Source organism: Bubalus kerabau, chromosome 12 (assembly GCF_029407905.1).
Source record: "Bubalus kerabau isolate K-KA32 ecotype Philippines breed swamp buffalo chromosome 12, PCC_UOA_SB_1v2, whole genome shotgun sequence".
In the NCBI taxonomy this organism is placed as follows: Eukaryota; Metazoa; Chordata; class Mammalia; order Artiodactyla; family Bovidae; genus Bubalus; species Bubalus kerabau.
In genome coordinates this window covers 19290408-19316212 of record NC_073635.1, presented here as the reverse complement: position 1 = coordinate 19316212, position 25805 = coordinate 19290408, and the positions used below count along the sequence as shown (strand labels likewise).

Sequence of the window (25805 nt, the reverse complement as noted above, 5' to 3'; positions counted from 1 at the left end):
AATCCTTCAGACTAATAAAGCACTTTCCATGTCCCCCTTTGTTGGGTCCTCAATCCCAATTAGACTGGGGCTGTGTGTAGCGAGGGCAGGAGGGACTGGTGACCTAGTTTAGTGAAGAGAGTTTAGTAGCTGTGGTTATGGCAGGTCATGGGTTTCAATCCCAACTGCATCTGTCACTAGCCACTACCTCTCTGCAGCTCTGTTTCCACGCGTGGGTTAACCGACATAATGGAGGTTAGCGTGATGTCTGGCACTATAGTAAGCACTCAGTAAAAGTTAGCTTTTGTGTATGTGTTGCGCATGCATACTCACTTGGTTGCTTAGTCGTGTCTGACCCCCATGGACCAAAGCCCTTCCGGGGGCCTCGGTCCATGGGATTTCCCAGACAAGAATATTGGAGTGGGTAGCCATTCCCTCCTCCAGGGGATATCTTCCCAACCCGGGGATTGAACCCCCCATCCCCCTGTCTCCTGCATTGCAGGCAGATTCTTTACCACTGAGCCACCAGGGAAGCCCATAAAAGATAGCTTTTACTGAACTTCAAAAGAAGTAGAACCCTTTCATCAACTCTGCAGGCAAGAGTTAGAACAATCTCAGCAGATGTAGTCAACTGGTTGCCCTCCTGGTAGGAAGGAAGCAATTAACAGGGTGGACTCTGTGTTTTGTTGTTACTGCGGGTGGGGAGGGAGGCGGGGCTCAGAAAGCCCCATAAAGGCTGTGCCCAGGGAAGCACAGAGTTGGAGGCGCCAGATCAAGTGTTGTAAAAGAAGATTCGATTTTGGAGGGGCAGTTTAGGGACAGAATTGGGCAGAGCTAGGTGACAAGTGTTTTAGGGACAGCTGACTGGGAGTGTGAGAGCTGCTCACGTTCCTGAGTTTTCCAGACATCTTGGCCCAATGCACAAGGAGAGGAGGCCACCCCTGCTCTGGTCACTGTCCCCTCCTCTCCAGCACAATGCTTCCTTCTTCTGAACCTGCCTCTCAGGGAGAGTGAGGAATAGATAATTCTGGTCACACTGATGAACTACTTAGCCTGGGGGGAACCCTCCTCCCACCCCTCACCAGGGTGGAGTATCAGGGACAACAAGCTGTGGAAAGCGTCACTCCTCCACTTCTTGCTGCCAAAGGTGATAGATGCTGTTTCATTGGTTCAAAAGTGTGTTCACGTGCACTCAGGGGAAACGAAGCGGCGAGAAGTGTCCAGGGCGGCAGAAAAGTCAGGGATTTGACATCTGTGGTTTTGAACTGCTTAGAAAAAAATTAGTTCCCTGAATGGTTTGTAAAAGAGGATCCTTGTCCTCTGTGATAGGAAAATTCGAATTAAAAAGAAAAGTGACATGCTTTGGTAATACAGCATTGGAGAGTGAATTTTTGAGAAATCAAATTTCCTTTTTAAGGATGTCTGGGGAGTTCCGCTGGTTCTCGGCAGACCCAAGCAGCAGAATGAGGCTAAAATCAGTCTAATCATTTGCCACCTGACTGGCAGCTCAGCGGGACCGGAGAAAGGTGGTCGGCTCAAAGCCACCATTTGGCTTGGCTCATATGCAGTGGGTCAGGGACAAATTTCAGCCTGGGTTGACTTTATTTATATAATTCTTTTTTATCTTTGTTTTTACATTTCTTATTGAAGTATAGCTATACAATATTATATAAGCTCCTGCTGCTGCTGCTAAGTCACTTCTACAGGTGTACAGTAGTTACAATTTATATATTTATATATAATTTATATATATTATAATTTATATTCTCCATTTATAGTTGTTATAAAATAATGGCTATATTCCCTGTATTGTACAGCATATGCTTGCAGCTTATTTTATACCTAACAGTTTATACTTCCTGGTTGACTTTAAATAGTGCCTGTTCCAGCTGCCAGGCACCAATTCTCATTCTCATCTGAATTTAGTTGTAGTATCCTTTTGTGTGATCAGTTGCTCAGTTGTCTCCAACTCTGCGACCCCATAGACTGTAACCCACCCAGCTCTTCCGTCCATGGGATTCTCCAGGCAAGAATACTGGAGTGGGTAACCATTTCCTTCTCTGGGGGATAATCCTGACCCAGGGATCGAACCTGCAACTCGTATGTCTCCTGCATCTTTTTACCTCTGGTAAATAAGAACTGTTTCTCCAGTAAGAATCTGACATCAAAGGCCCGGATAATAATCCAGGAAAACTCAGGCCTCTGATGGAAATTGTGGAGAATTGGTAGAGGAGGATATTTACTTACAAAAATATCTTCTTTCCGTGGTTTGTAAATTGTGAGACAGGCAAGGTCTTACCTGCTCCCTGCCTCCAGGCCTTTCCTTTCATCTGGAAGTCTCCCTTCAGATTGTAACGAAATACTTTGCATTTGAAAAAGCTCATCCTACTGAATACTAACTTCTTTGGGATTTCAAGGCTTTTTCTTTAAGAACTCTCGGTTAAAATGCATGGAATTCCCAGGTGGCTCATTGATAAAGAATCTGCCTGCCAATGCAGGAGACTTGGGTTCGATCCCTGGGTTGGGAAGGTCCCCTGGAGGAGGAAATGGCAACCCACTCCAGTATTCTTGCCTGGAAAATTCCATAGACAGAGGAACCTGGCGGGCTATAGTCTGTGGGGTCGCAAAATTGGATATGACTGAGCATGTTCGCACATTAAAATGCAAGCATTCCAGGAAGGAGTCAAGTCTGCCGTGCTGACAGTTAATACTTTATCACCATCAGTCAGAATCACTTTAGCAAACATTTACTGAGTCCTTCCTACCTACTTATTTATATGTTTATTTGTTTATTTAAAAAGTCAGGTTTATTGAGGTATAATTTACATACAGTCAAGTTTATGCTTTTTAATGTACAGTTAGTTCCGTGCCTTTTGGAAAAAATACAGCAGTCATGTAACTAACCCTACAACCGAGGTATTAAACATTTCACTTTGGGGATGGTCCCAGCGCCTGGCAACAATGCACCTGTTTTCTGTCCCCTTTAGTTTTGCCTTTTCCAGTCCTTATTATTATTTTTTTTAATGTTTTATTGGAGTATAGTTGATTTGCAGTGTTGTTAGTTTCTGCTGTACAGCAAAGTGAATCAGTTATATGTACACAAATCCACTCTTTTTTAGATTCCTTTCCCATACAGGACATTACAGAGTACTGAGTACAGTTCCCTGTGCTATTCAGTAGATCCTTACTAGTTATCTATTTTATATATAGTACTGTGTATATGTCGATCCCAAACTCTCACTTTATCCATCCCTTGGTACCTCTGCTCTCCCCCTGGATAACCATAAGTTTGTTTTCTGTTAATACATCTGTGCCAGTCCTTATTATTTATAAAAATAAAACACCCTTTCCTTAAAAAATAACCCCAAACTGTATTCGACTCTGTTTGCAGTCTAGGTTATTAACCATTTCCCCTGAGGAGAGTATGGATAACCTTTCAGACTCATTTCCAGTCTCTATAGCCAGCCAAACACTTGTTAACCGGGGAGCTAGTGAATGGGAGCTGGGGAAGGAGAGAAGAGAACCAGGCAGGGTGGGCATGTTGGGGGCAGAGCCATTGACTTAGGAAGTACACAGTAAGTCCCTACACACTAACCTTCAAGCTGCAAACTTTCAAAGATGCAAACATGCGTTCCATCAATGTCAGGCATGAGTGAAATTCCAGCTTACCCTCCTATTGCTGACGACCCTTCAGCTCTACCATCTCCCATCTCCTCTCTCTCCTCCAGCTCTTCTTGCCTGTTCACTTGATGCCAGCCCCTATACGCCAGCTGTTGTATTGTGCAACTATACTTTTCAAGGTACTGTACTGTAAGATTAAAAATGTTTTCCTTATTTTTTATGTTTGTTTTTTTTTTTTTCTGAGCATTTGCTATGTGTGCAGCGCTCTTTTACGTATCTTACATGTAGCAATAGTACTGGTTCCCAAAACAGCCCCTGGTGTAGGTACTATGGTCTCTTCTTGTGCTTGAGGATTAGTGTGCCTGAATTTTGCTCAGTCATGTCCAACTTTGTGACCCCATGGACTGGAGCCCTCTGTCCATGGGGATTCTCTAGGCAATAATACTGGAGTGGGTTGCCATGCCCTCCTCCAGCAGATGTTCCCAATCCAAGGATTGAACCCAGGTCTCCTGAATTGCAGGCAGATTCCTTACTGTCTGAGCCACCAGGGAAGCCCTGGTGTTCAATTCAGTTCAGTTGCTCAGTCATGTCCAATTCTTTGCAATCCCATGGACTGCAGCACACCAGGCTTCTGCTCCAGGCTTCCCTGTCCATCACCAACTCCCAGAGTTTACTCACACTCATGTCCATTGAGTCAGTGATGCCATCTAACCATCTCAACCTGTTATCCCCTTCTCCTCCCACCTTCAATCATTCCCAGCATCAGGGTCTTTTCTAATGAGTCAGGTTCTTCGCATCAGGTGGCCAAGTATTAGAGTTTCAGCTTCAGCATCAGTCATTCCAATAAATATTTAGGACTTATTTCCTTTAGGATGGACTAGTTGGATCTCCTTGCAGTGCAAGGCACTCTCAAGAGTCTTCTCAAACATCACCGTTCAAAAGCCTCAATTCTTTGGTGCTCAGCTTTCTTTATAGTCCAACTTTAACATTCATACATGACTACTGGAAAAACCATAGCTTTGACTAAATGGACCTTTGTTGGCAAAGTAATGTCTCTGCTTTTTAATATGCTGTCTACGTTGGTACTAGCTTTTCTTCCAAGGAGCAAGCATCTTTTAATTTCATCGACTCTTTCAGCAGTATTTTAAAAGATAAGATTTTTTAAAGTGATACCTGGTGTAAAGCACTTTAAAAAATTCTCTTTTAAAATACTGTTGAGAGAGTTAATTGCTGGGCAGGTTGATAAGTCCGGGATCCCCAAGGAGGAGAAAGGGGTCTGGGGCTCTTGAGGAGATAGGGATCTGGAATTCTCAAGGAGGAGGAAAGGACAAATGTCTTTTTTTTCTTCTACATTCCTTAGTCTTAGTCACATAAATGGTTTTTTATCTTTTGTTTGTTTTTTAATGTATTATTTGTGTGAAAAGTATTATAAACCCATTACATTACAGTAGTATGTAGCCAATTGTGTTAGTTGGGTACCAAGGCTAACTTTGTTGGACTGAATGAACAAATTGGACTTATGAACGCACTCTGGGAATGGAACTTGTTCCTATGTAGGGAACTTACTGTATTCATCTGGCCGCCAGCCCTGCAGGTGGGCAAGTCACAGAGCGCCCTTCACCCGGGCTCCTGTTGGCCCTCTCATCCAAAAAAATAAAGCCAGGTCAGAGGCAGACTGTCAGCTTTATGAGGATGGATCCCCTCTCTTGGTCTCTATCATCCCCTGTACCCATTTGGTGGCATCTGCTGTGAGTGACTCTGGCTGTGGTGGGTCAGGGACAGAGGAGGGTAGAATCATTCCCACATTTCTGGCCGCAGAGACTGGGTAGGTGATGGTGCCAGGAATAAGGGAGGAAAATGAGGAGAAATAATATTTTTTGCACTTCTTCCATGTCCCAAGCACACATGATTTCATTTAGTCCTCTCGTGCATCAGATGAGCCTCTGAGCCAGAGGCCAGTCCACGCCAGCTCTGTTCTCCCACCCCACGTTGCGCAGCATCGATGGTGACTGTGACCGTCAGTTTGCCGCTTAACTCCTTCCTCTCCCTCCCTCTCTTTCCTCCTCACTGCTCTGTCTTCATTCAGTCTCATCATCTCTTGCCTGGATGCTTGCAATCATCTATTAGGATTCTCTCCACTCCAGCCTGGTCCTCATTTATCCCTTTTGTGGCTACCAAGTTATTTTTCCCAAAAGCAAATCGGATCTTATTTGTTCCCTGCTTAGATTTCCTCTGTGACTTCCCATTATCCTCAGCGAAAAGTGACAACCCTGACTCCTGGTAAACAAGGACCCCTGATCCAGTGCAAGCCCCTCTCCCTATCTCCTCTATTGCACCCAGAAATCTGCTGGTGGCCCTAGGCGACCACACTAGTTCATGCTCATCTTCTTCTCCTCCCTTTCCTAGTCGTTCCCTGGACTGCACAGGTCTTTCTTGTCTAGACGCAATATTACCCTCTCCTGTTCCCTCTCCAAACATACTGTTGACCTCTCCTTCCCTTGTTCTTCACGGCATCCTGACAATGTTCTATTACAGCCTTTGTGTGTGCGTGTGTTTTCAGTTACTTACGTCGTGTTCCACTCTTTGCGACCCTATGGACTGTAGCTTGCCAGGCTTCTCTGTCCATGGGGATATTTGAGGCAAGAATACTTGGGTGGGTTGCCATGCCCTCCTCCAGGGGATCTTCCCAACTCAGCGAAAGAACTCGAGTCTCTTATATCTCCTGCATTGGCAGGTGGGTTCTTTGCCACCAGCGCCACCTGGGAAGCCCCATTACAGCCCTTACCAGAGTTTATTGCACTCATGTGCTCACAGCTCTGCCTTGTGATCACTCTTTTCCCTGCCTTTCTTACAGTTCTTAGTAACTGGCAAAATATAATTCTTAGTAACTGGCAAAAGTCCACTTGGTTTTACTTTTTTTAAAGGATTTAAAAAAAACACTTATTTTTATATATTTATTTGGCTTTGCTGAGTGTTAGTTGCAGCACAAAGGACCTTTGATCTTTGTTGTGGCATGCAGGAATTTTAGTTACAGCATGCAAACTCTTAGTTGTGGCATATGGCATCTAGTTCCCTGACCAAGGATCAAACCCTGTCCCCTGCATTGGGAGCGTGGAGTCTTAGCCTCTGGACCACCAGGGAAGTCCCTCAAGGACCCATTTAAATTCTTGCTTTCCACAACATGACTATCTCAAAGAGTTAAAGCTTGAACATAGAAAATTGGCTGATACTCAAGCCCATGCTGCTTCTACAGCATAAACTGTAGAGGCACATTTGGGAAGAAAGACGATTTTACTGGGGGTGTGTTGTATTTGAGATGCGTGGAGTCACTGAGGGGACTGTGTGTAGTAGACAATTGGAAAGGAGAACGTGTACTCGGAAAGCAGTTTGGGGTTGGTTTTCAGTAAATAACTCTGTTTGGTAGACCTGAAGCACTCTTAGCTTTGGAGGTTCTTTTCCACATCATATAAAATATATCAAAGTAACTCATGTACAATATTTTAAATAGGTAATCATATGAGTTACATTGCAGACCACTCACACGATTTAAAAACTGTTGATTAAACATTAATTTTTTTTTTCTCGTGTTTGGCTGCACTGTGGGGGCATGCAAGATCTTAGTTCCCTGACCTGGGATTGAACCTGTGCCCCCTGCACTGGAAGAGAGTTGTCTAAACCTCTGGACTGCCAGGGAAGTCCCTGACTAAACATTTATTCATTTCAGTTTTCAGTTTTCCCGCCTTCCTCTTTCTTTTCCTTCCTCCTTCCCCTTCTCTCTCAAATATTTCCTTGACATTTGAAAAGATACGGTACTTCTTATACCAGGACCCAATAAGCTGTCCCAAATAAAGAGAGTTATGCCAATACAAGTATCTAGATTCCTCTGTAAACTCAGCCTCAAGGCAAATCTCTACTTCTCCCTGTAGAGAAATTCTGGTGTCTCTGCTGGGTTTGGATCAATGATGTTCCTTTATCAAATGAGAAGATGGCAGAGAAAATCCAACAGAACCCTAACATTTGAAGTATCTGGCAGAGGAATAGGGGTCTGGAGAGAGGGCCAAGAGCCTAGAGGTATACCAGATAGTAAAGAGTGGAGGGTTTCTAAAAAAGAAAAGGTCAATTTCCTTTTTAGAAAGAGGGAAGAGGGGTTTGCTATGAAAAAATGGAAAATAGTTCATTGACAGGCAATTTAGGAGCCATTGGTGGGCAAAGCTAGGTCATCTCAAGATGACACAGGAGAGGGAGCTAATTGAGCAGACCAAGTGTAGACAATATTTTAAAGACACTAGACTGTTAAGGAAAGGAAGGAGAGATACAGGGCATAACTAGATGCAATTGCAGTTTGCTTTGATTTGCGATGGGGAAGCCAAAAGATTCTTAAGGAGGCTGAGGGGAAGGAGCCAGTGGAAAGCATGAGTTGTCCATACTCAGCGCAGGCCAACCCATTTATTTCTACTCAGTCCCATTGCTCCTGTACTCAAGGACATTGCTCCAGTAATGTTCTTTTTCTGTTACCTCCCAGTAAACCTCTTTCAAGGTGTTGTGTTGAGGAGGAAAAGAGAAAGCCAGGCAATGGCTTGAAAGGGGAACATGAATTTCAAAAATTTAGTTTTTAAGATGAGAGAAAACTCCATGGGTTTGTATGTGGCTGGGAAAGATCCAGGAGAAAGGAAAAAACTTGTGAAAAAAAGAAAAGTGAAAGTGTTAGTCACTCAGCTGTGTCGGACTCTGCAACCCCACGGACTGATGCTTCCCTGGTGGCTCAGATGATAACGAATCTGCCCGCAATGCAGGAGACCTGGGTTTGATCCCTGGGTCAGGAAGATTTCCTGGAGAAGGGAATGGCAACCCACTCCAGTATTCTTACCTGGAGAATTTCATGGACAGAGAAGCCCAGGGGGCTACAGTCCATGGGGTTGCAAAGAGTCATACATGACTGAACAACTAACACTTCCACTCTTCATTTTTTCACAAGTTTTTTTCATTTTTCCTGGATCTTTCCCAGCCACATACAAACCCACTAAGATTTCTTTCATCTTAAAACCAAAATCTTTTGAATTCATGTTCCCCTTTCAAGCCATTGCCTGGTTTCTCTTTTCCTTCTCAACACAGCACCTTGAAAGAGGTTTACTGTATTTATTGTCTCTAACTCCTCATCTCTCATTCTCTCCTGCATTAACTCTAGTAAGTGCTAGTGGGGTCGGGAGGTGTGCCCACCTTTCTATTGAACGTTCCCCGTCAAGGTTATTGAAGACATCAGGTGGCTAAATTCAGCAGTCAATGAACAGTCCTCATTTCCTGCTGACGTATTTGCGGCATTTGAGAGGTGTGATCACTCTTATCCTGACACACTCTGTTCACTTAACCTCCAGTCTTGTCTTTTTTGGTCTATACTCACTTCTATGGTGATTTCACCCTAATCTCCTGATTTAAATACTAGTCTGGACTTCTCCCCAGGGTTCCAACTTGATGTTCAACTTCTCCACTTGGATGTCTAATGAGCATTCAAAACTGAGCTCCTGAGAGTCTACCCCATACCTGATCCTTCCAAGACCTTCCCCATCCCAGCAGATAACAACTCCATTCTTGCAACTGTCAAAGCCCAAAGCTTCAGAGTTATCTTTGACTCTTCTCTTATTCTCATTGGAGAAGGCAATGGCAACCCACTCCAGTACTCTTGCCTGGAAAATCCCATGGACAGAGGATCCTGGTAGGCTACAGTCCATGGGGTCACAAAGAGTTGGACACGACTTATTCTCATGCCCTGTGTCTATTAATTAGTAAGTACTGTTGGTGTCCATTCAAAATATATCCAGCATCTGATCACTTCCTGCCACCTCCACTGCTAACACCCTAGTGACTAGGGACTTTCCAGACCACCATATCTTTCACCTGGATCTGCTACATCAGCCTCCTAGCTGGGCTCCCTCCCTCTACCCTTGTGTTTTTCAATCTAGTCTCAGCACAGCAGCCAGGATGTTCCTATTAAAGTGTAATTCAGGGACTTCCCTCATGGTCCAGTGGTTAAGAATCCACCTTCCAATGCAGGGGACATGGGTTCAGTCCCTGGACAGGGAACTAAGATCCCACATGCAATTAAGGCCACATGTTGCAACGACTGAGCCTGAGTTCTGGAGCCCGAACCACAACTAAAGAGAGTCCTGAGCACTGTAACGAAGAGCCCATGTGCTGCAACTAAGACCCAAGACACCCAATAAATACATAAATACATTAAAAAAATAAAAGTGCAATTCAGATCACATTACTTCTCTGGCCAAAACCTCCCATGGCTTCCCGGATCACTCAGAAGAAAAGCCAGCTTTGCCATGATTTCCTTTCATTGGCTCCTTCACATACCTTGAGCGCACATTTGTCTGACTCCAAGGTCTTTGTACTTCTGCCTGAAATGTTCACTCCCTTGCCTCCTTCAGGGTTTTAAGCATCACCTTCTTAGGCTGACACCGACCCCTCTATTCAAAGTTGCAGCATTCTTTCCTGGATACATGACTTTCTATCCTTTGCTTTGTCTTTTCCTCCGGGAAAGGACTTCTATTTTATCCCCTGTGATTGATCCAGCACCTAGGCCCTTGCTTGGCACTTAGGATATTGAACGAATGAGAGCGATCCCACTGGAGGACAGAGGGATTATTAATAGATGAAGGCTCAGAAGGGAGCACGTGGAAAGACAGATGTAAAAAAAAACCACTACATTTTTATCTAAAGAGACAGGGCAGAGTAGGGAACCAAGAAAACTCCTGATACCATCATTTGCACGTCGACTGAAGCAGATCAATACCAGTATGTCACCTTTCCTATGCATTTCTATTTTTTTAAGGCTTTTATCTCTAATTGTTGTGGGACAAAAACTTTGTCCCTCTGTTAAAGGAATTGCATGTGCTATTAAGAAGATTGGTGGAGATTTACTCACAAAGCACAGAAGGCTTCTGGACCTTGACATTGTCTTACACCTGAGATAAACCAGCTTTATTCTTAAGACCTGTCATCCTGAAGCATAAAACAAGTCTTCTTTTTATTACCATTATTAGTAGTAGTAGTAGTGTTGGCTTGCCCAGTTGTGAGTCTGAACTCTGGACATTCTAAGCACTGGTCCCATTGTATCCTTTCCAGCTTTGGACCCAAGACTCATCATATCCTGAGGAATCAGAGCTAATGTTGCTAAACTCTTTTTCTTCTCTGAGTGTCCCTTTCTTCCTCTTCAACATGAAAATCCTGCTGATAATCCCCACAAACAATCACAAGCCCCAAATCACAGATTTTCTTTGACCTCAGGTCTTTAACACTTAACCGTAAGGGAAGCGAGCAATTACATAACCGCTCAAGGACAACTGTAGGGGTAGGGATAGCAAAGATGGAAGGAGAGACGACCCTGAAGAGGACTCATGCCTAAAGGAGTAAGCAGGAAACTGAGGAAGCTTGTCTGTGCTTGATTTTCTTTATCAGATTAATTTTGTTCTAAGTTTTATCTAAGTATAACCATGAACCCTCTATAAGAGCTAAGCATATATAAGCCACTTACGATATTGGTTTCATTACTTTGCACTCATCCCTCATATTCTTGAGACTGCATACTTTTTGCAACTAGAAAATAAAGAGGGAGTATTTTCAGGAAACCGAAGACAAGCATGGTCTTCTGTGGGTGAGGTGAATTCATAAAGTTCAAGGGATTTTAACCCTTGCTTCATCAGTAGATTACCAAGTACTTAGCAGGTTTCTGCTGTGAATGACTTGTATTGCTACCGAAGATAGATCACTTTGACCTTTTCATGCTTCTGTTTGTTTGAACATAGTAACAAATGGGCTTCCCTGGTGGCTCAGTTAGATCCCCTGGAGAAGGAAATGGCAACCCACTCCAGTATTCTTGCCTGAAAAATTCCATGGACAGAGGAGCTTGGTGGGCTACAGTCCATGGGGTCCCAAAGAGTCGGACACGACTGAGTGGCTTCACTCACTTCACTGGTGGCGCAGTGGTAAAGAATCTACCTGCCAATTCAGGAGACACAGATTCGATTCCTGGGTCCGGAAGATCCCCTGGAGAAGGAAATGGCAATCCAATCCAGTATTGTTGCCTGAGAAATCCCATGGAGAGAAGAACCTGGTGGGTACAGTCCATGAGATCACAAAAGAGTCAGACACAACTTACAAACTAAACAACAACAAAGGAGTAGCAAATAGGGATGAGATGACTGTGAGAAGCCATGGTGGTAAAATAAAGCAAGAGATAAGCAGGCACCCTCGTTGAGGTTGGAAAGAACGGAAATGATGCAACATCAAAGTTCTAAAATTCTCATTGTCTTTTGTTGATGCACCATAAGGACCTATATTAAAGGACTTATAAATGAACTTGGTTTGGGGTCCACTCTAGTAGTTTTGATGCCAAATAGATTTTGACCTTTAGGTGTCTCCATTTCAGAGAAGAAAATTCTTGGAAGAGGTACCCTCAAAAGGATCAATTAGACAACTTGGGCTACACATCCTTTCTTTGAATTCCAGTAATATCACAGGAACACCCTGTGATTGCTATTTGCTATGCAAAGCCTGCATGGTAGATCTAAGAAGATTGGTCTATTGACAGTACAATGTGACCATCATAGCCAAGTCCCTTAAAAACATACCGGATCAGAGTTTTCACACAACCCACAATTTATTACTCTGTGCTGCCTCTTTTGTGGAAAATGAGAAGTTTATTTTTAAAACTCCTAAGTATAAAGGGTTATAAAGGTTGTATATTTCAGTTTTAAATACTGAGATTCTATTCTGTAATAGGATACAGAACAATAGTCTTAAGCCTCTAATTGTATAAAATGGAGGCATATTAAAGATTAACCTCATTTGCTTTCCTTACTGTGGCCCGTGTTTTATTTATAATATTCTTTCCTAGTTAGATGTGGTCAAGATAGTAGAGTTCATTCTATACCATGTAGCTGTAAGCCCCACAGTTGTTCCCACTGGCAGTCTGTGGCTCTGTGTTACTGGTTTTGGTCACTTCATACTCATATGTAAGCTGTATTATTAATCTCAAGACGATATGAGGTCAAACACACACATTCAATGTTGGATTTGGACCTTGGGTCCTCTGCAGGATTTGAAATGTGAAATTTAATCTTTTAGTATTCTATAAAGGAAAAACAATATTGTTTTTTGTACAAATACAGCCTGAATAAAATTTGAAACTTCAGCTTCCTAGCACTAAGCACCCTCCCTCCATTAAAACATGGTTTCTTATCAAAAGAAATAAACTTGGAAAAGTCAGTTTGGTTCTAGAGAAATCCCGTGGTTTCTTCTTATATTGTATACGTGTTGAATGAGGGACTTGTTGAAAGGCATTGATCCCAAAATAACAAAAGAAGAATGGAGGAGAATTTATTATTCCCAGTGTTCTCTTTACTCTTATTTCTAAGAGTTGGAGGGAGGGCAGTTTCTGTCTGCATCAGACAGAAAACCAAACAGGTAAATTAGTTGGACATGCTTACTATTAATACTTTAAAGTAGCCCAAAGTCCAGGTTTCCCTGGAGAAATGCCCCAGTGAATATGTTAGGACTCTACAGACAAGTGAAATAGGGAATCCCCTTTTCATGGCTCTGGCCACAAGAGACTTAGAAACAACAGCAAAATGAGAAGCTACCTCTTGTCTCGTTTTCCCAGGGCTAAATGAATCCTATTTCCAGCTTTGTGTATAGCACCCACTCTGTAGCTATTGCCCTCTAAGCAGTCTATCCTGTCACCCCTACAGGGCAGGGCTCTAGGCTTGATTTCTGACCCTAAATGAGCATTTGAGATGTGAAGGACAATATATCACAGAAATGGACTTTCCAGTGAAAAGGAAACTTATCCTTTCAAATGAATTTGGATTTTACTTTCCTCTCCCCTGTCTCTGTTTAGAAATAAGTTTAGTTTATTTTAAGAAACTTTGCACTTGTATGTCAGTAACAAAGACTCTCAGTTGAGACTTGAAAAATGCTTGCATGTCCCAACTTTTAAAGGAAATTTAGAGTCAACTCTCCATGAACTTGGGAGTAGCTAGTTAGTCCCGTGGTTCTTGGGTTCCTTAGACACAGAGCCTTCCTTTAAAGAACCACGCATTTTGAGATATCCCTTTCCTATTCTGAAATGAAAGTCACAGGTAATGCAATCTAACTATACAGATAAAAAATAAAAGTGAAATACCACCTGTCATATGAAAGAGAAATCTAAAGAATATAACCTGATATGTATGTCAACATGTACATGGCTAAACTGGAAGATAAATTCTACAAATTTCCAAAACACTTCATGGGGAGGAGAACTAAGCTGGGTGAGATGACTTAGTGCTCTATTCTTGACGGTGCTGGAAGGTGCAACAAGTGATTGACAACTAAGTTCTTTGTGACTTAGAGCAGGTTACTTTTTTCTCTGAGCTGGAGTGTCCTCATATTGAAATGAGAACACTGCTTATTTCACAGGAATGCTGCCTGTATCACTTACCATCACATACGAAGCACTTAGGACCACATCTAGCCCATAGTAGGATCTCAGTGAATGCTGATTCTCATTGCCTTCTCGGAGGAGTCAGAGTTACTGCGAGTCCAAGTGTTAGCTGTCCTCTTTGCAAGGTTTACCTGGCTGGGCTTAGTGCTTTTCTACTGGGGGAAATGAAAAGTGGGAGTAATTCAAAGACCAAACTGTTAAAGAAACGGTGACTTTTACTGCTCCCCACTGCTCCCGCCCCCTCTCCAAGTAGGTGAAATTAACATGGGTCAAATTGCCCTTGTGTCTCCCCAGCCCAGTCTTTTCATGCTAGGGACCTTATGCAGATTCCAACTACCTGTCATGGGAGGTAAGGGCACTTTGCAAGCTGTTGTTAGGTGGTTGAGGCCTGGATTGTGATTTGGAAAGCAATCTGAAGTCTCTGCTGCTCTAGGATAAAGGTTTATGAGGGTGAGCCATTTGTAGGGGCAGGTAGAGCTGGTGGAGAAGAAGAGAGGTGGTAAATAGTTCCTCCATTCTCAGCTATTTATGCTGTTAGCACCCTATGCTAACTATAAAGCAGAAACCAAGGAGGCTTTCTTTTTAATCTCTAGAAACAACGTGCCAGTTCCTTTTTAAAACTAGTAGCCTCCAAATAAAATCCTCTAGAATATTTTGGAGGTGAAACAAGCAGCTCTCTTAAGAAAACAATCCAGGCTATAGTCTATGCTTGCAGTTTGGGAAAAGATTATTTTTGTTGTTGTTTAGTGAACAGAGAGGAGATTTTAAAGTAGATGTTCCCCCCCTGTTCATTTAGAGATCCCTGCAAACAATGATGTTTTAACCATCGTGTTTTCACGTTTTAGAAAGCATTAGCAGGATGAAGTCCTCATTCTGCGTTGCCAAACAAGATCCTTTAAAAATTATCTGGACCAGCAAATGTCATCCTGTATTTTATACCCTCATAAACAACCTCAAATGGATGAAAAGCACTTGTTGGGGGTGGGTGGAGGCAGGCCTCTCTGGTTACTGCCTCTTCTCGGTTTCCCTTCTCTGTCTGATTCTGCTTTTTGATAAGAGATCAGGTAACCATGACAACGCTGCACCGTGGAAGTCCTTTCATTTCTGTGCTTTACATAATTCTGAAAATAAATCTGCTACCTGTTTGACATTTGCTTCCTTTTCTTACAAACTTTATTATTTTTTTTTTTCCTTTAATCTTAGCACAGTATCTCCTGAAAGAAACTTGCTACTTCAGAGGATCTGCTCCCACCAATATACTTCCTGTTGGTAGCAGGGTTGGCTTTGCATTCTCTGGCGCTTGGATTCCCACTGGAAATTCTCCCCACACACACTTCAAACTAAATTGTAGCTCTATTATCCAGTTATTGAAGAGGAGCAAGATTGTGATGGTTCACGGGGATCTTTTCTGATTTAAGACTCACGCAGTTCAAGTCTATGTCATCCAAAATGGCAGCTGTTGTTATTAGGACAGTCCCTAGAACTCAGCATCACAGGGCTGGTTTCATAATGGATAATTCTCGTAGGAATCTTCCTAAAGTCCACGGTGGATTTGAAGCATTGGTTTTACACTCAGATTTTGACAGTGTGAAAAGACAGTTTAACCTAGTCTTCCTTGAAACATCAAGACTGGAATATAATTTAATATATGATTCTTGACCATCTGCCCTTCCATTGAGAGCGTGTATTGTACACATTTGGAAATGTTAGAAAAATTTTTTGGAAATGTTAGAATTTTGTTGTTGTTGTTGTTGTTCAGTTGCTCAATTGTGTCTGACTCCTCGAAATGCTATGGACTGCAGCATGCCAGACTTCCCTGTCCTTCACTATCTCCTGGAGTTTGCTCAAACTCGTGTCCATTGAGTTGATGATGCCATCAACCATCTCATCCTCTGTCATCCCCTTCTCCTCCTGCCCTCAATCTTTCCCAGCATCAGGGTCTTTTCCAATGAGTCTACTCTTAACATCAGGTGGCCAAAGTATTGGCGCTTCAGCATCAGTATCAGTCCTTCCAATGAATATTCAGGACTGATTTCCTTTAGGATTGACTGGTTGGATCTCCTTGCAGTCCAAGGGACTCTCAAGAGTCTTTCTCCAGCACCACAGTTCAAAAGCATCAATTCTTTGGTGCTCAGCCTTCTCCATGGTCCAACTCTCACATTCATACATGACTACTGGAAAAATTTTGAGCCATCCCCAAAGACTGATACCTTCTTTTTTCCTCTCTCCCTCCCTCCCTTCTCTCTCTCCTATCAGTGAGAAGAAAGATTTGATTCCATGCTGTAAATTCTGAAGACTTCCACTTTAATGAAGACTTCTCCTATAATAAAGGAAATGATTCAGTTTTTTTTTGGTTTTGTTTCCTACATTAATGGCTTCATGGAGATTCAGAAATTTGAATGCTGTATAGCTCTTGGTTGGATGGGAGGAAAGTATCATTAGGGTCAGAAGCAGGTCATTGTTTTGAAAGCAGACCTGGTTCTTACCGTTACACACTGACTTGGATTGTGTGCAGGCGAACTGTTATTGATTGGGTTTATTTCCCTAATGGTTGCGTTCTGCTCTCTCTTGGGATCTTTAATGTACAAGACACATAGAGCTTCCCCCTGCATGTCTGCCGATTAAGTGTTATTGAGTTTAATGAGTCTATTCAACAGCACCCAACTCTCTAGTCTTTACTCAGACAATCTCCTAGGAGTTGGAGCTCAGAGAAAGGACTGCAGAAAGAAACCTACTAATTTGAATAACCTTATATTTGCTTTTAAGTTCAGGCTTGTTCTCCCTGGAACATAAGACAGTGGGTGTGTAATTACATGAAGTGTAATCATATTGCTGTCATTCAAAATGACTGGATATTCAAACGACCTTTATTCGAAACGACTGGGCTAACCTCAGGGTCTCTGTGCATACTGCAGAGGTTGTGCCTTGGCTAAAGGTGGTAGCAGAGAGTTAGAGCGAATCTAGCCTGTGTCAGCTCAGGGGGAAGGTGCCTTTTTCTAACTCCCCCAAAGACTCTGCCTATGATGGATTTGGATGAAGTGGTTTTGGTACCTCACTGTTCACATTCAACCACCTGGGTGAACAATGTCTCACTCTTCAGTTCAGTTCAGTCGCTCAGTCGTGTCCGACTCTTTGCGACCCCATGAATCGCAGCACGCCAGGCCTCCTAGTCCATCACCAACTCCCGGAGTTCACCCAAACTCATGTGCATCGAGTCAGTGATGCCATCCAGCCATCTCATCCTCTGTCATCCCCTTCTCCTCCTGCCCCCAATCTCTTCCAGCATCAGGGTCTTTTCCAATGAGTCAGTTCTTCGCATCAGGTGGCCAAAGTATTGGAGTTTCAGCTTCAGCATCAGTCCTCCTAATGAACACCCAGGACTGGTCTCCTTTAGGATGGACTGGTTGGATCTCCTTGCAGTCCAGGGGACTCTCAAGAGTCTCCTCCAACACCACAGTTCAAAAGCATCGATTCTTTAGCACTCAGCTTTCTTCACAACCCAATTCTCACATCCATACATGACCACTGGGAAAACCATAGCCTTGACTAGAGGGACTTTTGTTGGCAAAGTAATATCTCTGCTTTTGAATATGCTATCTAGTTTGGTCATAACTTTCCTTCCAAGGGGTAAGCGTCTTTTAATTTCATGGCAGCAATCACTATCTACAGTGATTTTGGAGCCCCCAAAAATAAAGTCTGCCACTGTTTCCACTGTTTCCCCATCTATTTCCCATGAAGTGATGGGACCGGATGCCATGATCTTCGTTTTCTGAATGTTGAGCCTTAAGCCAACTTTTCCACTCTCCTCTTTAACTTTCATCAAGAGGCTTTTTAGTTCCTCTTCACTTTCTGCCATAAGGGTGGTGTCATCTGCATAGCTGAGGTTATTGATATTTCTCCCGGCAATCTTGATTCCAGCTTGTGCTTCTTCCAGCCCAGCGTTTCTCATGATGTACTCTGCATATAAGTTAAATAAGCAGGGTGACAATATACAGCCTTGATGTACTCCTTTTCCTATTTGGAACCAGTCTGTTGTTCCATGTCCAGTTCTAACTGTTGCTTCCTGACCTACATATAGGTTTCTCAAGAGGCAGGTCAGGTGGTCTGGTATTCCCATGTCTTTCAGAATTTTTCACAGTTTATTGTGATCCACGCAGTCAAAGGCTTTGGCATAGTCAATAAAGCAGAAATAGATGTGTTTCTGGAACTCTCTTGCTTTTTCCATGATCCAGCAGATGTTGGCAATTTGATCTCTGGTTCCTCTGCCTTTTCTAAATCCAGCTTGAACATCTGGAAGTTCACGGTTCACGTATTGCTGAAACCTGGCTTGGAGAATTTTGAGCATTACTTTACTAGCGTGTGAGGTGAATGCAATTGTGCGGTAGTTTGAGCATTCTTTGGCATTGCCTTTCTTTGGGATTGGAATGAAAACTGACCTTTTCCAGTTCTGTGGCCACTGCTGAGTTTTTCAAATTTGCTGGCATATTGAGTGCAGCACTTTCACAGCATCATCTTTCAGGATTTGGAATAGCTCAACTGGAATTCCATCACCTCCACTAGCTTTGTTCATAGTGATGTTTTCTAAGACCCACTTGACTTCACATTCCAGGATGTCTGGCTCTAGGTGAGTGACCACACCATCGTGATTATCTGGGTCGTGAAGATCTTTTTTGTGCAGTTCTTCTGTGTATTCTTGCCACCTCTTCTTAATATCTTCTGCTTCTGTTAGGTCCATACCATTTCTGTCCTTTATCGAGCCCATCTTTGCATAAAATGTTCCCTTGGTGTCTCTAAGTTTCTTGAAGAGATCTCTAGTCTTTCCCATTCTGTTGTTTTCCTCTATTTCTTTGCTTTGATCACTGAGGAAGGCTTTCTTATCTCTTCTTGCTATTCTTTGGAACTCTGCATTCCAGAGTTCCAAAATATCTTCCCCAAATGGGAATATCTTTCCTTTTCTCCTTTACTTTTTGCTTCTCTTCTTTTCACAGCTCTTTGTAAGGCCTCCTCAGACAACCATTTTGCTTTTTTGCATTTCTTTTTCATGGGGATGGTCTTGATCCCTGTCTCCTGTAACAATGTCACAAACCTCCATCCATAGATCATCAGGCACTCTGTCTGTCAGATCTAGTCCCTTAAATCTATTTCTCACTTCCATTGTATAATCATAAGGGATTTGATTTAGGTCATACCTGAATGGGCTAGTGGTTTTCCCTGCTTTCTTCAATTTGAGTTGGGCAATAAGGAATTCATGATCTTGTTTTTGTTGCCTGTATAGAGCTTCTCCATCTTTGGCTGCAAAGAATATAATCAATTTGATTTCAGTGTTGACCATCTGGTGATGTCCATATGTAGAGTTTTCTCTTGTGTTGTTGGAAGAGGGTGTTTGCTATGACCAGTGCATTTTCTTGGCAAAACTCTATTAGCCTTTGCCCTGCCTCATCCCATATTCCAAGGCCAAATTTGCCTGTTACTCCAGATGTTTTTTGACTTCCTACTTTTGCATTCCAGTCCCCTATAATGAAAAGGACATCTTTTTTGGGTGTTAGTTCTAAAAGATCTTGTAGGTCTTCATAGAACCATTCAGCTTCAGCTTCTTCAGCGTTACTGGTTGGGGCATAGGCTTGGATTACCGTGATATTGAATGGTTTGCCTTGGAAACGAACAGAGATCATTCTGTCATTTTTGAGATTGCATCCAAGTACTGCATTTCTGACTCTTTTGTTGACCATGATGGCTACTCCATTTCTTCTAAGGGATTCCTGCCCACAGTAGTAGATATAATGGTCATCTGAGTTAAATTCACCCATTCTGGTCCATTTCAGTTCGCTGATTCCTAGAATGTCGACATTCACTCTTGCCATCTCCTGTTGACCACTTCCAATTTGCCTTGATTCATGGACCTGACATTCCAGGTTCCTATGCAATATTGCTCTTTACAGCATCAGACCTTTCTTCTATCACCAGTCACATCCACAGCTGGGTATTGTTTTTGCTTTGGCTCCATCCCTTCATTCTTTCTGGAGTTATTTCTCCACTGATCTCCTGTAGCATACTGGGCACCCACTGACCTGGGGAGTTCCTCTTTCAGTATCCTGTCATTTTGCCTTTTCATACTGTTCATGGGGTTCTCAAGGCAAGAATACCCAAGTAAAACAGTATGTGTTGAGAGGGCATCAGAGGGCAGACACACTGAAACCATAATCACATAAAACTAGCCAATCTGATCACACAGACCACAGCCTTGTCTAACTCAATGAAACTAAGCCATGCTGTGTGGGGCCACCCAAGACGGCCGGGTCATGGTGGAGAGGTCTGACAGAATGTGATCCACTGGAGAAGGGAATGGCAAAGCACTTCAGTATTCTTGCCTTGAGAACCCCATGAACAGTATGAAAAGGCAAAATGATAGGATACTGAAAGAGGAATTCCCCAGGTCTCACTGTTAGGATGCTATAATAATGAGCAGGGGAAATGAGTAAAAAGATATAAGGTGGAGGTAAAAGGAAAAATAAATGCACAGACATCTGAATATCATAACACATTATAGATTGGAGACATTAACGCCGCAGGCATTGGTTTCTGCAAAAATCCCCCAGTCAATGGTGTGTTAACCTGATTGTTAGATAACTGATATCTGGTTGAATTCCAGATTTGGTGTGACCTAGGGGGCCTCTTTGTGTTACATATGTCTGTGACTTTGATTCCTCATCTTTCCTACCTTGTGGACCTGCTGTGGGGCTTCCCAGGGGGCACAGTGGTAAGGAATCTGCCTGCCAATGCAGGACACACAGGAGATTCAGATTCGATTTCTGGGTCAGGAAGACCCCCTGGAGTAGAAAATGTCAACCCACTCCAGTATTCTTGTCTGAAAAATCCCATGGACAGAGGAGCCTGGCGAGTTACAGTCCCTGGGGTGGCAAAGAGTAGGACACAACTGAACACACACTCACCTTATAGAGCTGTTGTGAGGATTCCTTGAGACAATGAACACAGAGCTCTTGGTGCAGTGCTCAGCAAACAGTAAGTGCTCAGTGAAAGTTTTCAGGATTGCCACTCCCCTCTCCCAGTCCCTGACTGTAATTTAGTCTTAACTGGCCACTTTGTAGGAGCTGATAGTCAGTCTGTGATGCCACATGGAGTACAGGGAGAAGAGGAAGGGAAACGAGTGTGGGGAATGAGTACAGCATATGGGATGGGACTCGCAGCATGTCGGGCTACAGGGGGATTTAATCAGCAACACATTTAACCAGGAAGAATCTTTAAAACTCAGACTAGGTTTATCTAGGTTTTTGTTCTGGTTATTTTTGTAAATCATATCTTATGATTCTAAATACACAAGAAATCTGCAGATTTCTCTGAAGGTGGTAAAGAGTTTGCTTCTGATAATTACTGCTTGTGAATTCAAAAAGTAGAGGGCAGGTTATATTTACATCTCTGTCTCTGACTACCAAGACTATCGCTCACATCAGAGGAGGAGTAAATCTTCTGTCCCCTGTTGTCCAGTGTGGTCATCTGACCCCAGTGTCCACTATGGGCAGCGACCATATAATACTCAAGGAAACAGGGCCGAGGCCCTCCGCTGTCCACATTTAAATACAGCGTATGTATTTTTGTCTTCCAAACCTAACTGGAAACCAACTGGCTCTACAACCGGATATTTAGCCTTAATGGTTTCCCATGATCACTCTCAATGCTGTATTTATATACTATTTACTTTCTCTAGTGAGGGGAAATTCGAGGCTCAGAAATATGCTTACTTGCTCTAAACAAAATGCCACAATGCCATCTGAAAACCCTTTGAGAACCATCTGAAGCAAATGTGTCTAACTTGGTTGAGTTCAATCCCCGGGTCAGAAAGAGCCCCTGGAGAAGGAAATGGCAACCCACTCCAGTATTCTTGCCTGGAGAATCCCATGGACAGAGGAGCCTGGTGGGAGCCCCTGGTGGCACAGAGGAGTCCATGGGGTCGCAGAGGTCACAGAGTCAGACACAACTGAGGTGACTGATTACAGCACGTAGGAATCCCTAGTTTTAAGCTAATTTGGTTGTTTTGGGATTTTTTTTTTGTTTGTTTTTCCCAGCCTCAAGAATGACAGGAAGAGCACTGGCCCAGAGTTGGACCTGAGCTGTAGAACCTGATCTGTTTCTAACTGATCTTGGGCACAGTGTTTTCCAGCCTCAGTTTTGTCAGACGTGAAATGGGAGGTTGAACAATTGTCTTTAATAGGTCTGGCTTCACAGTGAGGCCCAGTGTAAAATGAAAATGTAGGACCCGTTGTTCAAATGGCAGGAGCTATGAAAGGTATATAACATGGCACATTTCCTTTCTTCCAAGTGTTCTCGAGTTGTCATGGTGGTTTTTTTATTGCTGTTGTATCATGCTTGTTGTTGTTATTGCACTGCATGGCTTATAGGATCTTGGTTCTCTGACTAGGGGTTGAACCTGTGCCCCTTGTAGAGGAAGAGTGGAGGAGTCTGAACCACTGGACCACCAGGGAAGTCCCAGAGGTTTAAAATTTGCTTTTAAATTTGCCATTTAATGTCATTCTAAGTGAAATCAGAATTTTAAATTATTAATGTGAATTTTATCATTCGTCTTTACATTATGCAACTTTTAAATACCAATGTGACAGCGTTTAACTTCTGTGGACTCACAATAGCAATTAGAACATAGGGGTCCATGCGTATGTCTTTCATTCTTAGAATGGTGGGTACAGGGCACAGACCACACTCAGCTGTTTTCATCTCACTTCTTGATATGAGTACCTCCGATTAACACCTTCTATCTCCACTTCACTGATGAGTAAGAAAGGATGCAAAGGAAAGGGACCCAGGGAGGCTCCTGTCTTTCCCTTTCTTCTATGTCGTCATCTTCAGCGGAAGTAGTTAGCTGATACACGGAAGTTACGCAAGTCTGAGGGGATGGGATAGTTTTTCTTGGTTGTTCCTACTTAGAACTCCTTTGCCATCTCTCTGTGTTGGAAGCGAGTTCCATTTCAAATAAAAAACGGTGGTATCTCGGGGGCTGTCATTCCCCTCCCCTCACCTACTTAGTTGTAGAAGGAACCCACTTACCTCCTGGTCCTTCTGAGCCTTGCAGAACCCCCATGCGTCGTGGGTCACCAGAACTCTGTGCTTATGGGATATCAGGAGTCTTTTTGCTGTGTGTGAAGGGGGCGGCAGGGGACTCTGGGCACATATACTGCACGTCCCCCCTCTGCTCCGATATCGTGTGGCCTTCGCTTACAAAACACAAGTTAAAAGATGAAATAATTAAGATGGATTGCAGTCAAGACGGATGGCAACCACGGCATAAAATGGAGGGTGGGGCCCTTCTGAGCAGCGGGGCTTTGTGTGGCTCCGCAGGTCTCCCCAGCCCCAGGAGGCGGCCCTGATCTGGAAGTCTCTAGATTTCATATAATCATCTGATTGCATCATGACTTTGTTCATTCCTGGAGATGTTCTATCTTTGCAGAGTGACTGTTTAGAGTGACTCCAACTTAAGGAATTGCCGATCTGGTCATCACATTAAAGAAAGTCAGCCTATTAAGGTATACTTTATGTAACTTTGTGTGTGTTAGTCTCTCAGTCCTGTCTGACTCTTTTTGACCTCATGAAGTGTAGCCTGCCAGACTCCTCTGTCCGTGGGATTCTCCAGGCAAGAATATTGGAGAGGGTAGCCATTTCCTTCTCCATAACTTTACATAGGTGTAATTCACCCACTGCAAATGAACAGTTTGATCATTTTTAGCAAATGTATCCAGTTGTGCACCTATCACATCAATCCAGTTTGAGAACACCATCATCACCCCCTAAAGTTACTTGTGCCCACAGCAGTGCATTTCTGTGCCCACCCAAGCCCAGGCATCACTTCCCATCATGAAATATTTATAGAGCAGCCTTTTTGGACGAATTTGCAGTGGCAGTTCTGTGTCTATGAGGCAACTAGTGATTCAGACACAAGGGCATTACAGAAACGTTGGCTCACATAAGGATACCCAAGGCATGGAAATGGATTGGAGAGGTTCTTGTGCCACTCATGAAGTACCTTTCAGTGGATTTAAAAACCGTGCCTGAATGCCACAACTAAGACCTGGCTCAGCCAAATAAATAATTAAAAAAAAAAAAGTTTGCCTCTTTCAGACAGCCAGCTCCATGGCTTGGAAAGCTTAGCCTGGGCTACACTTTTATCTCCAATTCCCCCACGACCTACACTCGAAGCTTGGAGCTCCTTTGTCAGATACAACCTGCAGGTATAGCCCAGTGGTCTTAGGAAAAGTACTGTTATCAAGAGTGGGGAATGACAGCTTAGACCCCTTCTCAGTACTAAACCTGGGTACCATATTAACTTTTCTGAACCTCTGTTTCCACATCTACCCAGTGAGGACAGTAGAATTTACCTTGCTGAGTTGTGGGAACAGTGTGGCAGGCGGCAATATACATTTAGAGGCTCCAAAATGTGCAGAGTGCTCCAAACTGTTAGCAATTGTTTTTACTGGCTGAAAAGTATTACAGGTGCTGTTATTTTCAGCACTGTATCTCAGGAGCAACAGCAATCCAGGAGTGTCTGGTTCCCTCTTTAACTCTTAAATTACCAAGTGTTTTCTTTCTTTTAAAAAAAAATATTTATTTAGCTGCACCAGGTCTTCGTTGCAGCACAGGGGATCTTTAGTTATAGCATTTGGGATCTAGTTCTCCAGCCAGGGATTGAACCCAGGGCCCCTGCATTGGGAGCGTGGAGTCTTAGCCACTGAACCACCAGGGGAGTCCTGCAAATGCTTTCTGCTGAGTTCATTGATAGACTCTACTCTCAACTCTATTTCCAATTATAGAACAAAACATTAACGGGTACCTAGAATTTCATTTTAAAAATTCAATCCATGGACAAGTGCTGAAATACAGGTACTCCAGGAATTTACCCTTCACTTTCTCCTTCCTATTTTTCCTTTCATTTAACCAAAAAACTTTGAAAATGCAAGAAAGGTTCTGCCAATAGCTAGTTTTTTCATGCTAGCCACATCATTTACCTTCTCTGGGTATCAATTTCTTCCTTTATGAAACGAACAGTATGGACTATAGATATTCTAAGGGTTTCTTCCGGTTCTAAAATGCTGTGGTCAGTGCTTACCTCTGGGGAAGAAGGAAACACACTCATACAAAGAAAAGCCCTGGTCTATTTAAATCGAATTTCTTTTTGCCATGTCTTTCTGTTCCTTTTTTTTTTTTTTTCCTATTTGCAATAAAATTTGTGGGTATTGTACCTGATCAGATCCCAGCTGTGATGTCACAGCAGGAAGGAGCATCAATCTTTGGGTCCCTCTCACTCCCAGTCTTTGCAAATTGTTGGGAAGCAGCCTCCTGGCTCAGTGTGGCTCCTGGGTGTCATCATGGAGTAAGTAGGGCAGGTTTGCTGTGAAAAGGGGAGAAGTGAGGAGTAGAGAGGGCAGAGTCTACACTGGGCAGATGATGCCCGCATGTACATCCTGACAGATGGAAGTGCTGTAAGCGTTTATCATTCTTGACTCTGAGTTGTAACAGGATGTGATTGCATTTATTGCTTTTTCTGATTAAAAAATAATTAAGGAAAGTTTTGCCCTTTTTTTCTTTTTAATTTTTTAATTGAAGGATAATTGCTTTACAGAGTTTTGTGGTTTTCTGTCATACATCAGCGAGTATCAGCCATAGGTACACCCATGTCCCCTCCCTCCTGAACCTCCCT

General features: G+C 43.1%; 1 protein-coding gene and 1 long non-coding RNA gene across 2 annotated transcripts in view; one reads left to right on the top strand and one right to left on the bottom strand.

Moving 5' to 3' along the window:
• Positions 1-14142, bottom strand: part of FNDC3A (fibronectin type III domain containing 3A) — a 241822-nt gene extending 227680 nt beyond the window's left edge. Inside the window, exon 1 of the mRNA XM_055542133.1 lies at positions 14084-14142. Coding sequence (XP_055398108.1) covers positions 14084-14086 — 3 coding nt within the window. The 5' untranslated portion in view covers positions 14087-14142. The remainder of the gene's footprint in view (positions 1-14083) is intronic.
• LOC129624357 (uncharacterized) overlaps positions 1-25805 on the top strand; it is a 62835-nt gene that overhangs the window by 23915 nt on the left and 13115 nt on the right. The window lies entirely within an intron of this gene.